Source organism: Chenopodium album, chromosome 17 (assembly GCF_948465745.1).
Source record: "Chenopodium album chromosome 17, dcCheAlbu1.1, whole genome shotgun sequence".
NCBI classification, from domain to species: Eukaryota; Viridiplantae; Streptophyta; class Magnoliopsida; order Caryophyllales; family Amaranthaceae; genus Chenopodium; species Chenopodium album.
The window spans coordinates 23624039-23638548 of record NC_137850.1 but is presented as its reverse complement, the minus strand read 5'-3'; the positions used below and the strand labels follow the sequence as shown (position 1 = coordinate 23638548).

Here is a 14510-nt window from a genome sequence, read left to right as displayed (position 1 = left end):
TCTCGCCATTTGCTGCTGCCTCCAAATTCGATATACCCACAAAAAAAATACTCTTGCTACCCCATTTGTTGATTCCTTCAACAACTGAATTCAACATAGCAATTCGACCAAACCAAAACCCTAGAAAAATAGAAAGATCGAAGCCAAAAATCTCCCATTTTCGAGCACAAAATCGAACCAAAACCCCCAGCAAAATCGAACACTAAAAACCCCATAAAAATAGAGAAAAAACCCCCCCAATTCGAGCAGAAGTTCATTGTATAAACCCCCAGCAAATTCGAACCCTGCAAACCCCAAAAAAATCGAAAATTTTCCAGCCAAAAACCCCCCAATTCGAGCAGAAATTCCAACCTCAACCCCCCAGCAAATTCGAACCCTGCAAACCCCAGAAAAATCGAACATTTTCCAGCCAAAAACCCCCCTATTCGAGCAGAAATTCCAACCTCAACCCCTAGCAATTTTGAACCCTGAAAACCCCAGAAAAATTGCACATTTTCGAGCCAAAAACCCCCCAATTCGAGCAGAAATTCGAACCTAAAACCCCAACAAATTTGAACCCTTGTTTCCTTTATGATTTTTGTTGATTTAATAGTTGAATTTTTCCATAATCCCAGGTTTTTTTTGCCCTGATTTTTAGGGTTTTGTGTTATTTTTAATTGGGTGCTCTTCAATGGTTCTTTTCAATGCATTTATTGATTCAATCTTTGAATTTTGCCTCTAATTTAGGGATATGTTCGGCTTTCTAGGGTTATTGTGATGTTTTATTATTTCTAATTGTTTGTGTTTTGGAATTGTTATTAGAAAAGCGAAGCTTTACAGATTTGATAAAGAAGGAAATCAATGGAAAGAAAGGGGTACTGGTACAGTGAAGTTTCTAAAGCATAAGGTTTCTGGGAAAGTTCGATTGGTTATGCGGCAATCTAAAACTCTTAAGATCTGTGCTAATCATCTGAGTATGTGACTTTATTTCTATCATTTGTTAATTGTTCTGGGTTTTTTTTTTTTGTATAGTTATTGTGTGAAATTGCTTGAATTAATGAGTTTTTTCTATGAATGATCAATTTGTATTTGTAGTTATTGCGGGTATGATGCTTCAAGAGCATGTCGGGAATGAAAAATCTTGTATGTGGGTTGCTAGTGATTATGCTGATGGAGAGTTGAAGGAGGAGATGTTCTGTATCTGATTCGCATCGATTGAGAGTGAGTAAATTTTCTTTGAATTAAATGTTTATTATCTGTGTTGCTGGTCCAATATCCTTGTGTGTTTGCAATTTGCCAATTAAACGAATTTTAGGGTTATCTTTGAGTTTGTTGTCCAATTTTTTGATTAATTTGGTTTCCCTTGTGAATTGCTAATTGATTTTAATCTCGATATTAATCTCGAATTTTTCTTGAAGAACCCCAAACATTGAATTTGTTGCCCTTTTGCTGAATTTGATCTTAAAATTTGCTTAATTCTTCAAGTCTATTTGTGAATTTCATTCAACCCATACAATTTGCTGAATTTCATTCAACCCATACAATTTGCTGAATTTCCTCATCCTTAAAGAAGGTTTTTCTCTTTAATCTTTTAGTTTTGCTAATTTCCCCTTTTAATTTTGCTTAATTTTTATCTACTTTGCTATAATCCATACGATTTAACGAATGTTTTAGGTTTTGTCAATTTCTCATTACTATATGTTTACTTATTTCGTCAATTTTGATTCTGTTTTGCCTTATTAATCTGGTTTTTTCTTTCTATTTAATCAATAATTGAAGCTATAATTCCATTATATGTTGTCTATATAGAAGCAGCACTTGAAGAACTCCCTGTCAAAAAGAAGAGGCCGAGAAAAAGACATTGATTAGGTATGTTTATTGCTTGTTTAATAATTTATGTTGTTTAATATATGAGTCAATGATTAATGTATTTGGTTGTCTATAATGAGTGCTTAATAACATATCCCCTGCTTCTATATATTTCAAATTTTTTTTTTTAATCTTTTAGTTTTATGCTTTTGATATTCGCTACTTTAAATTACCTTGATGTTATATGGGTAATATCGTTTGATTTTATAATGTTAGAATCTTTTTGGTTAGATGTTTAAAGACTTTTATAGTGCTTCGCATTGAATTGTAAGCAGCTATATACCTGTACAAAATCTGTTCATAATAAACTTGTATCCAAGTTCTAAGGCTTAGTTGTTGGGGTGGGGGGTTTTAGGGGACTGAAAAACTGATAAATTTAGGCCTTTAAATAGGCTACAGCTATGTTAGCAAAACTTAGAAAACAAAGCTAAGAAATTGTATAAAACTTCAAGGAGAACAACCCTTGCAAGCAGAACATGCTAATCAGACTTTCCAGCTGTACCACTTGACAAAACCTAACTTTATTAACTGACTTTTAGATATATCCTTGTATATGAAGTCCCTGGAATTTATGGCTTATCTTTTGTTATCTGGTATAATATTGTAGAACTTTTAAAATGTGAATCTTACAGGGATCTAAGCAATATAATTTACTTCTAAGCAACACAATCTTACTTAGGTAAAACATATTTAATGTATGTAGTTTGTTTTGATGTATGTAGTTTCCTCTGTCTGAAATTTTGTGCTCTACTTAGGTAAAACATATTGAGTTGTAGCAATATAGCATAGTTTTGTTCTGCTTTGCTCTTGGTTCTTCCTTGTCCTGGTATAAAAAAACTGATTATCATTGATACCACCATCGATTATTAAGGTGCAAAGTTGGCTAGATGAATGAGTAGCTATTAGATGTCATTTTTTTTGTAGTCTGTAGAATTACATGCTTTATTAACTGCTTTTGTGCAAGGTCACAACTCACATATTTATGTTCTCGCTGCTCTATTGCTGTTAGCTATAATGAATTGATTGCTTAGTCATCATGGTTCCATTGAAAATGTTTAATGTACAATAGTAGGGCAATGCTTGTAAAATTAATTACATTGGTTTGTCAATTGCTTTCCAATCAAGTGTCTGATTGAAACACCCTCTCTGTGCTTGAAATTTTAATGATGTTCACATATTTATTTATATTTTCATTACGTTTTTGGTCTGTATACTTGTATAGAGAACTCGGGTATATGTATTATCAGATTGCCAGTATATGCTCCATGTAGATACCCTTGAGAAAGTGAGAAACATTCCAATGCTGCGTTTGTAGCTGATTGTATGCCTGGTTTTCTATCACAAGAAAGAGAATCTACGTGAGTATGGCTACTACGTCATGCGTTATATGTACGAAATACTTGAACATCATCATAGCAGTGAGGATCTTATTAAGGTATGAGTTGTCAAATATTTCATTTTTGTTTGATAAATACAATTTGATGTTAGCTACAATCTTGAATTAAAACTTTCCTCTTGTATATTTTTTGTGTTGATAGGATTCTTCAAGAACTACACCGTATACCGAGGAGGAGATAAATGAGATTCGAGATATTTGGGCAGAGTATTTTATATGTAATGTTGAACTTTAGATTTACACTTAGCGCATGTTGGACTCTTGTTTTGGATTATAGGCTTGACATGAATGATTTTGGTTTATTGGTGTTGGGATGATGAGTATAATGTCAATGATATTGAGATGTAAATTATTGGACAGGTTGTTAATATAATGCCGTCATTCCCAATTTTATGGGTAGGCCAAAATACAAAGGAGATTCTGCTGAAATTTACATTTGCATTCATTAATATTGCATTTTAATTTCAATTATTGGCGTTAGCATATTACTTTATACCACTACCAAGGAAAACAAGTACTACAAACATATACAAGCAATTATTATAATTTTAAAAAAAAAATTCACATCATTTGTGCCACTCATTAAACAAACAAGTGACGCAAATAAAGCAATTTTGTATTGTCTAGTAAGTCATTTGCGTCACTCCTATATAAACAAGTGACGCAAATAACAAACAAGAAGTTGCTCAGAACAGCTATTTGCGTCACTTGTTTATAAAGGAGCCGTCACTTGTTTATAAAGGAGTGACGCAAATGACTCTTATTTGTGTCGCGCCTAGGAGCGACGCAAATGATTTAAAAGTTATTTGCATCGCGAGCAGTTGCGTCGCTCATAGAAGCGACGCAAATACACTATAAATGAGCGACGCAAATGAGCCTTTTTCTACTAGTGTGCTCATTTTATTCATGATGAATGGAATTTGCATAAGAGAATCATTAACTTTTGTCCTGTTGCTGGTCATTCTGGGGAGCTTATTGGTAAATCTGTTGAAAAGTGTTTGTTAGAATGGAATTTGAAGAGGGTTTTGACTGTTACGGTTGACAATGCTAGCTCAAATGATTTAGCTATAAAGTACTTGAAAAAAATCTTTAACCTTTGGGATGGGTGTGTGTTGAATTGTGAGTGTTTGCATATGAGATGTGCTACACACATATTGAATTTGGTTGTTAAAGATGGCTTGAAAGATGTGAATGTTTCTATTCTCAAAGTACGTGATGCTGTGAAATATGTGAGGTCTTCTCCTTCTAGGTTGTTAAAGTTCAAGTCTTGTGTACAAGAAGAGAACATCACTTGTAAAGGCCTTGTTTGTTTAGATATTGAAACAAGGTGGAATTCCACCTACTTGATGCTTAAAACTGCATTAGTGTTCAGAAAAGCCTTTAAAAATATGAAAACTAAGTTCTCTCCTTACACTAGAGAGCTTATGAAGCAACCGGTGGGGGGTGCTCCTGATGATGAGGATTGGGACAAAATTGAAAGTTTTTTGCTTTTTCTTGAAATCTTTTATAATGCCACATTGAAGTTGTCTGGTTCTTGTTATGTGACGGGTAATATTTTTGTGGAAGAGATTTATGATATTGGGTACACCATAGATAACTATGCTAATGACCCGAATGAAGATGTGAGGAAAATGGCAAAACAAATGAAGTTGAAATTTGATAAGTATTGGTCAAATGTTCGTAATATTAACATTTTGATTTTTTTTGCCTTGGTTCTTGATCCAAGGAATAATATGAAGTATACGGAGTATGTTGTGCGTAGTTCCTATGATGTTAGCAATTCTTTTATTTTATGCCAACGTATTCAAGATGTATTGAACTCATTATTTGATTGTTATGCAAACAAAGTGAAACCATCTTCTTTTAGTGTGCCTATTATTCATGGTGAAAGGGGTGAGATGGAACAACAAAGGGGTCTTCTTAATGCATCTCGATTGAGGAATAGCTTTGTGAGGGAGAGTGGTAATGAAGATGCTTCCAAAGGAATCACCGAATTAGAGAAGTATTTAGGGGATAAAATAGAGCCTAATAATGGAGATTTTGATATTTTGGCATGGTGGGGTGCACAAGGAAAAACATATCTAATTCTTATGACAATGGCTCGTGACATTCTAGCAATTCCGGTTTCTTCCGTTGCTTCGGAGTCCGCTTTTAGCACGGGGGGGCGTGTCTTGGATTCCTTTCGCACTTCTCTAAGTTCTAAAATGGTGGAAGCTCTTGTTTGTGTCCAATATTGGATGCGTCATTCTAATACCCCTATTGCTATTGAGGAAATCTTGCTTGAGTTGGAGAATATGGAAGAAGAAGGTGATTATAACTTAATTTATATCTTGCTTTTTATCCTTTGTGATATTCTACAATTGATTCATGTTTTTTTTTTTTTGAATGATTTATCTTTTGTAGGGATTAAAGACTTGGTTTCGGAGCAACCAACAATTATCATTGATGAAACTATTGAAGCTTCGGATGTCACAAGTGACTGAAATTATCCCCTTTCCCATTTAGTTTGATTTGTGGCTTTGAGACATTGTTTGGACTTTGTAATTTATTTGGTTGTTTTGTTGTTTTAATTTGATGTAGACTCTTTAAACTCTCTGGCTATGGCTTGTGCATTCTGGACACTTTGAACTTTGGTTTGCATTTTGTACTTTGAATCAGAATTTGTTTGAGTTATGAGAATATTTGTACTAAAACAGGTGTACAGGCCCATATAGGAAGCATTGCAGGGATTTGCAGCAGCCAGCAGGTTATTTTTTTGGTGGAAGCAGGTTTTTAATGTGATTTTGCTAGTTTGTTAGTGGAAGCAGGTTCACTGTGAATTTGTGAAAACATCAACTTTTTTGAGAATAAAATATCAAAATTTTATTTTAATGAAATCAGCAGGTTCTTTTAATATATAAAAACATCACCTTTTGTTTTTAATGAAAAAAGTTAATTTTTTAAAAAAATCAGCAGGTTTAAGTCCATATTATTAAAGGTTTATTTTTTAAAAAAAAACAAGCATATATATTAAAATTTAGGGTACCCACTTTTAGCGGGTCGGGTAATGGGTCGATAGAATAACTATCCGCACTTCCGGGTACCAGCACTTTCGGGTACCCGAAAACCCGGGTACCCGGTTATGAGCACCCCTAGTTGGGCTATGCCCTTCAAGGTAGCTGGGAAGCATCGACACCAGGCGGCATCATCCAACCCCTGTAGATACATGAGGTGGGTGTATGCTAGAAGGTAATCTTCTGGGTTGGTGGTACCATCATAGGTGCCCACCAACACGTTTTTAACCTTGGCCGTCTATTCGGCCTCGGTTATCTCCCTAGAGAACGCAGAGGGTTGTTTACCGAGGTTTTGCAGTTGGAGCTGCCAGTCCATAGGCTGGAAATTGTAAGTCGTCTGTCCTCCGAAGAAGGCGGGCTGAATGTAAGGTAGTGCAGGCGGCCTGTATAACGACTGGGCCGCATACTGAGCCGAATTAATTACATTGGGACCCTTGTGGACGGAAGGACCGCCTGCGCTTTTCAAGGCAGCTTCCCCCAATCAACGAGTGGTTAGGGTCCGACAAACAAATCGGAGTTCCATGTACAAATTTTGAATTCCTCACTGAGGTATTCTTGAAGCTATCTGGGTAATCGACTTGGAAGCCGAAAGGTTTTTTTACTATTGTCCGACTAAACATGTCAGATGGCTTTTCTCTTTGTCGTTTTGGGGAAAAGAAATTTAGAATTGTCAATCAAAGGCCAAGCCTTCTCCTTGGTTGCAAGGTGGGGGAGTAGGCTGTCGGTCTTTGACTGACATAGCTCTCTCAGATTGAGCTGGTTTTTTGGCCGACTGCTCTTTTCTAGGAATAGCCGTCTTTTTGGTGATCAAATCCTTGATTTCACCCTTGAAACTCGTCATGAATTTCATGAGCTCGTCTCGGGTGATTAGGGCAGATCCTACCGCCTGTGTCTGATCAAACGGCTGTCCAGGGAGTTTGCTTGTACCCGCCTGGTCATTATTCCGTTCTAGTTTATCCCTAGGACGGATGCGTTTAGAGATGAGTGACCCATCAGGGGCCACATAGGTTTCGACTTCACAGTCGTTATCAGTGTCATGGTTTGTATAGACCTTTCCATCAACCGGAGGCCAGTTGGTTTCTAGAGGCGGTACAGGTTCTTGTGAAACCATCTTTGATGTACTCTTCCCATATACGGCGCCAAATGTTTTGGGGTTTTTTGTGTCCCTTGGGAGAATTACAGCTCACAGACTGGATCCAAGCCGCCTGTACCTGCAAAACAACGGAACTCCGGATGTTTGGAGGTCCGCCTTCGACGGTTAAGTTAGTACGGGATCGGAGTAAAAATGTGCGGAAAGTAAATATCTTCTCGGATTTCAAGATCAGGTGTTTTCTCTGTTTTCGAGAGTAATAAATGATGTAATGATTGTAAGGTGCCCCAATAAATGGGGGAATCTCCCTATTTATAGGGTCCATGAAATGTGTGCCCTGTCCTAGGGTTTGATGACCTAGGATCCTGGGCTGCGCCGTTTTGCGGCTACCTCGGGAATTGGGCCTTGAAGGCCGCCAATTCCTAAGGGCTTATCTGCTTGACACATGTTAGCCCTTTGGTGGTCCACTTGAAGACCCTTTCAGGTGACAGGTGACACGTGTCGCGCTCATATTGGGCCATGTGGCGGGGTAGAAATACCCAAATCAGATTTCTATGTTATTATTGATTTAAAATTATTTTTATTGAACTGAAATTATATTCATTGAACTGAAAATATATTTACCAAAGTAAATTTATTTTTACTAATTAAAACTTATTTTTATTGATTCTCTAATATTATTTTAAATAAATTAAATAACAATGCATTTTGTATGCGGCTAGCCACACCATCTGGCCGAACAAAGTAACCCCTATAAAACTGACCGAGTAACCCTTGTGATACTAATTGAGCAACCTCTAATACTGACTAAGTAGCTCACCCCTATATATATTTATAACACTGATTGAGTAACCACTATGACACTAACCAGATAACGCTTGTAGCATTAATGAAGTAACTTTTATAATAGTTGGCACAATTTGGCCGGCTGCGTATAAAATTAGTGATTAAATATAGTAAAAATGAAAACTAATAATCCCACTGTAACACCCCGATTCTAACTAATAATAAACAATAAGTAAAGGAAAAATAGACAACCTTTAAATAAAATTTGCGAAAGCATACACTTATATCGAAGGTATTACCACCACACTCAACATTTTGTCAAATGTTAAGGCTTACAAAATCCCAATAATACAACCCAATAAATCTAAGTGAGCTATTTATACAACTTTACGAACTCATTATAGCATAATAATCGAAATACTTGAGCTCCTTTAGCTACGATCACTTGCTTAACCTGCTTAGAAAATCTTGACTGCTCACCATTAAGGACAAATTTCAAAATAGATCGTCGCAGGGCCACCATAAGAAAAAGAAATGGCCGCAAACACAAATAGCACAATAAACAAGCAAAAACACACACGTCAGTAAAAAGCTGAGTAATCATCACATATCATAATATAGAGAATAATATAATAGTCACCATTACTAGCTCAATTAAATAATGTAGTTTAAAACTACATTACACATTGTACTCTTAAAATAACCTTTGTCTAACTCAACCTCGAATAATAATACGAACCTTTACTCAACTCATATGTCCCATAAATGTGTCATGCTCTTTGTTTTATACCTAGCCTTGGACATGGGTAACTTGAATAACAAACCAACAAGTATAAAAACTTAAATACTCTCAATAACCAGAAAAACACCTTAAACCAGACCACATATGGGTCAATCCCACTGTAGGGGACTTTAGAAAAATATAAATAAAGATTGTACCTCATTCTTAACTGATGATTATCATCCTCTTACCAATATACCATAATAATACGAAGTACAATTTAAAAAAAAAAACAAAAATCTATAATCAAACAACTCAAATAATTAAGATCGTGTGATTACATATAATAATAAAAATAATAAAAATAATACAAACATCTCCAAATTGATATAGTGTGATTACCTTCCGGAAAGCCAAATTCAAGGTGACACGAGCATACATCTTAAAAATTGCAATAATCTACATACATACATACATGAGGCTGATGCTCCTTGTAGAATACTTAATTAGATTCCCACAAAGAATTACAAGAAATATGATGACTTATATGAAATATGCAAAGTGCTTATAATTTGCATGAATCATTGAACGAAGGCTGCAGTTATGACTTAGGATAAAATAATGGGTTGGGTTTCTTGATCAGTTGACTTTGTTTATGCTACAAAGAGTTATAGAATGATGAAGATCAAGGTATTTATGATCGTGTGATGATGGGTAAAAGTTTAGTTGAATCATGAATCAAGATAAATTTAATATAGGTTTAGAGGTATTGCTTGGTAAAGAAATCAAGGTGTAGGCTGTTCCAAACACAAAAGATCCGCAAACGGCAGAAGTAGAAAATAAATCATAAAGCAACAAAATCAATTAAAATAATTAGGGTTTAATAATATATATAGATGTTGGTAAAAAAAAGTCATATTTAAATTAAAATAATAGGGTTTTAAAATTTTCCGAACTCTAAATTAAAAATATGAGATTAGGAAATTTATTTAATAAATAAAAATTAACTATTTTTTCATTAAAAATATATTATATAAAATCATAAAATATTCAGGTATTACACCCACCTTTGCTCTATCTTCTCAAAACAATCCCACCTTTTACCATAATATTCTTCTAACAATCCCTGATCGGTTGGATTGTTTGGGTGATCGGTTTTCTTAGGTTAATTGCCATGTGTCGTCAATTAATAGATCAATTTCATTTGTTTTAAATTAAAAAAAAAATAAGAAAAAACACAACCCAGCCCCACCCCACCTAAGGCCTGAACGGTCAATCAACCACCGTACCCCCACCCCCTGCGCCGCCATGGGATCAACGGCCACCCCCTTCCCCTCCCAATTCCTGCCTTACCTTCCCTGAAAACCTAACCCCCATCCCCGTCTTCTCCTTTCCCGCAGTTTTGCTTCTATGCTGCTGCTAGAGGAGAGAGACAGCTTCATCAATGGTGTCAACAACTGGCCTAGCTCTGTTTCCCTCTCTTAAACCCCTTCCATGAAATCGACGATTTCTACTATGCTCGGGCTTTTGCCTACCGGTCAGTTTTCTGTTTCTGTTAGGATTTCGGAGCTTCCTCTTCATCATCTTCTCACCTCTTCTATGGTAATGTATTGTCTCTTCTATCGGGGGGGCTGGTTCTCGGTGGTTTGTGTGGCTGGGAGTGAATTGCGTGAGGTGAGTGGTTTGTTTGGCTGGGGGTGAGTTGCGTGATTTGAGTGGCTAGGGTGGGTTTTTGGGGACGGCAAAGGGTGGGCAGGGGTTTTTTAGTTCCTTTTTGAGGAGGATTGGTCTGGCGGAAGGAGGTTTTCGAGGTGAGGGTAGTTCAGGCGGCAGGGGCGGGAGTGGCGGCAAGAATTAGGGGTGGTGCTATGGTGGTGGACTGGTGGTTATGGTGGCCTTGGTGGGAGGAGAGAGAGATTTATAAAAAAAATTAAAAATTAAAATTTTAACCTGTTTAACCGGTTATAGGTCAAAGGGACCGTTAGAAGAAGATTAGGGTGAAAGGTAGGATTGTTTTGGAATAATCAAAAGGTGGGATTATTTCGGGAAGATGGAGCAAATGTGAGATTATTAGTTTCCATTTTTCCTTAGATATATTACAAAATGGAACTTATTCTATAGAAATTTGTAAAACGAATTTGATGATGGAAATAAAATAGAGTTATAGGATATTTATTAAAAGTTATAATTAATTTTGTATATATGAAATATTAGAATTCTATCGGTAAAAAAATGTACTCTATAAAACAATTTTATATTAAAAATCCATCCAAAAATTGCTTACTTAGTATCATATGTGTCACAACATTACCTAGTTTTCACCTATGTGGCACAACACTTGGCGAAAAAGTGTCACTGTCTCGTTACCTGGCTGTGAGACCTGTTTTATATATTAACTAGTTTTGTGCCCGGGCGGTGCCCAAATTGTTGATAAAATTGCAATATAAACTTTTTTGCTTAAATGTTAAATACTTTCTTACAATCCCTTTTAATAATGTAGGATATTTAGACATACGATACCATATCGCTTATTTAATTAAATAATAATGAATTTTTTGTAGTTTTGTTTGTGAATAGATATTTATTTTTGACTTGAAATAAGTTTTATTGAACTTAAATTGTTTTTCTACTAATTCTCTATTACTTTTGTAAATAAATTAAATAGATTATAAATTGATTTTATTTAAAGAAAATTTTAAAACGAATTTTATGATGGAAATAGAACCAAGTTATTAAAAACTATTAAAAGTTATGATTAGTTTTGTGTGTGTGTATATATATATATATATATATATATATATATATATATATATATATATATATATATATATATATATATATATATATAATATTAGAAGTACATTGATAATAAAATTCTAAGCGATCTATTTATCTTACAAAAATTTGTCTAGAATTACCATAAAGATTGGGTCATTTGTGAACAACTACCAGTTTTTTTTTTTACTAGTTTAGAACTACCCGAAAGTTATGAACGTTTGGGTAGCACTACCTAGTAATGTTTTCCGTCCAATTTAGATGTTAATGTGGCCCACTTTTTCCACCTAATTAACCCCCCAAACTATCTTCTCTCCTCCTCTCTCATTTCTAATTAATTTTCCCTCCATTCTCACTTAAAAAATCATAGAGAAGATAATCAAGCAATTGAATGCAAATTCTCAAGAATTCATTGACATTTTCCTTTTAATTCATTGTTTTTGTATTTGTTTACAAGTTTTAATTGAATGCAGTTAACATAATTAGGGTTTTAATTAGTGTTTCAAATTAAGGTTTATGTAAATTTGGGGGTTTTGATTTCGGGGGTTTTGGGGTTCAATTGAGTTTTGGGTTTCAGTTATTTTGACTTTGAGATTGAATTCAATTGCATTTAATTACTAATTGGTCATTGTAATTGGTAGGATGTGTAATTTTTTATACCACTGTAATTTGTAGGAAGTTTTCAATTGCATTTTAATTACTAATTGGTCATTGTAATTGGTAGGATGTCTAATTTGTTATACCATTGTTGGACCCTATTCTTTATAATAGATTTCCTTTTATGTTTTGTTATTGGTCCGGGCGATGCCCCAAATAATTTTAAAATTGTAAGTTTGATCAAGATTAAATTAAGAAGGTTAATGTTCATCCGTATTTATAAGTGAATGAAAATATAGTAATAATTATTTAATTTTACATCGAATATATAGGCCGGATGTACCAAATTTGACTCAAATTTTTTATAAAATATCATGAGTAAATATTATGTACAATTGATAATGAAAAGTAATTTGATTAGCCAACCATACTCAAAACTAAAGTAGCAAAGTGGTAGGTTTTATTCATTAGACTTTACATAAAAATTAAAATTAATTACTTTCTTACAAATTAAATGGTAGGTTATTGTGTAATATACTAAAGAGTTACATGATACATAGTATATGAAAATTAAATAGGGATGTTACACATATAAAGAGTTTTTCAAGTAGACTAAAATAATAACTATAATTAAGGAGGCTATGCATATGAAGGGTTTTACATTAATACAATATGTGTGGGCACGTAGGATGACACGTAGGATTCATTTGGCGCCAAATCATCTTGAGGTAAGGGAGGACACATGGCAATACCATGTTGTCCCTTTGAGTTTTAATAATATTATACATTTGTAGGATGTTTAATTACTAATAAGGGATGTTTAGAATGGTAGGAAATTAATTAGGGAGGAGAGAGGAGGAGAGAAGGTAGTTGGGGGGTTAACTGGGTGGAAAAGTGAAAAAGTGGGGCCTAATAACGTCTTAATTGGACGAAAAACGTTACTGGTAGTGCTACCCAAACATTTTGTAACTTCCGGGTAGTTTTAAACAAATAAAAATAATGGGTAGTGTAGGGAATATTTCAAGCATCCCACACTTGAGCCCCACTGTGATCATACACTTAAGTATGGTGGCATCCAAAGGGAAGGAAGCTAGAGCAAAAGAGTCGCCAACAAGTTTTAGGAACTTGTAAACCGTTCACAGGGTGAAGGTTACACCCCTTCACGATCCATGATATCGCTAACTCCATATTGGTCTGGAAACATGACTGGATATTCGGGGAGGAAGGTACAAATCCAACCTAAAAGAGATTGAACCTGCCCTAAAAATAGGCCTGTACTTTATTCTTCTCATATCTATGTGCGCTTTCTGACTAACATACAATCAATATATTAACCCTAAACCTGTTTAATCTATGTTGGTTGATTATTAATGCACAAACAAAACTATTATTTGTGATTACTTGAATTAAAATCATATTAGCCTAAATAAATTTATTAATTATCTTATTAAGCGTGATTTTAAGTACAAATTCCCTTTAAACCTGCAAGAAAGGGCGTGATCAAGCAATAACAATAATAATAACAAACAACATAATAATAATACAACAAATCATCATCATCATCATCATCATAACAATCTCAACAAAGCATAGTAATATTAGCAAGATCCTAGGCATGATACTAACATGATCAATAACAAACTCTAACATGTTACTGAAAATTAAAGATCAAAACTTTAGCCCTATCATGATACTAGCATGATAGAAGAAATAGGAAGCAACCAAAGCATGATACTAGAAAGAAATAAAAGACATCCTAATATGATACTAGGAATTAACATAATCTAAGCATGATTCCTAAAGAAACAAGGCCGGCTACTAGGGGGAGCTCATTGAGCGATCACTCAGGGCCCCCCTTTTGTAGGGCCCCCTTTGTTTTTTTTTTATAAATTTTTTTTAAAAAAAAAACTATTCTTTGATAAATTAATGAAATGTAGTACTAATGACAAGTATAACTGCTTCTTTTTAATCTAAAAATGAATCAAAAGATTAATTTAGTTAGCTTAAGTGATTTTTTTGGGTTCAAATGGAGGAAATGAAGAAGCACTAAAGCAGAGGTTTAGTTTATTTGCTTAATTTTCTTTTTGTTTTGTAATTTTAGATTTTCATTTTCTCTTTTATATGAGCTTTCATTTTCCTTTTTCCTTTTCTACTTTCTCTTTTAGTTTATTTCTTTGCTTTAATTACCTAAATTCTACTTCGTATTATGTTAGCTTTTATTACTGAACTTCTCTTCTTTATTAA

General features: G+C 34.4%; 1 protein-coding gene and 1 long non-coding RNA gene across 2 annotated transcripts; both read left to right on the top strand.

Moving 5' to 3' along the window:
* Positions 1–684: 684 nt before the first annotated feature.
* On the top strand, positions 685–3554 carry LOC145587694 (uncharacterized). The gene is made up of 3 exons (XR_014101370.1): positions 685–953; positions 1075–1848; positions 3096–3554. It is a non-coding gene; the product is annotated as an uncharacterized LOC145587694 (long non-coding RNA).
* Positions 3555–4377: 823 nt separating this feature from the next.
* Positions 4378–4976, top strand: LOC145588748 (zinc finger BED domain-containing protein RICESLEEPER 2-like). Its single transcript, XM_081645354.1, has 2 exons — positions 4378–4920; positions 4971–4976. The coding sequence occupies exons 1-2, from the start codon at positions 4378–4380 to the stop codon at positions 4974–4976; spliced, it is 549 nt and encodes a 182-aa protein (XP_081501480.1).
* The last annotated feature ends 9534 nt before the right edge of the window (positions 4977–14510 follow it).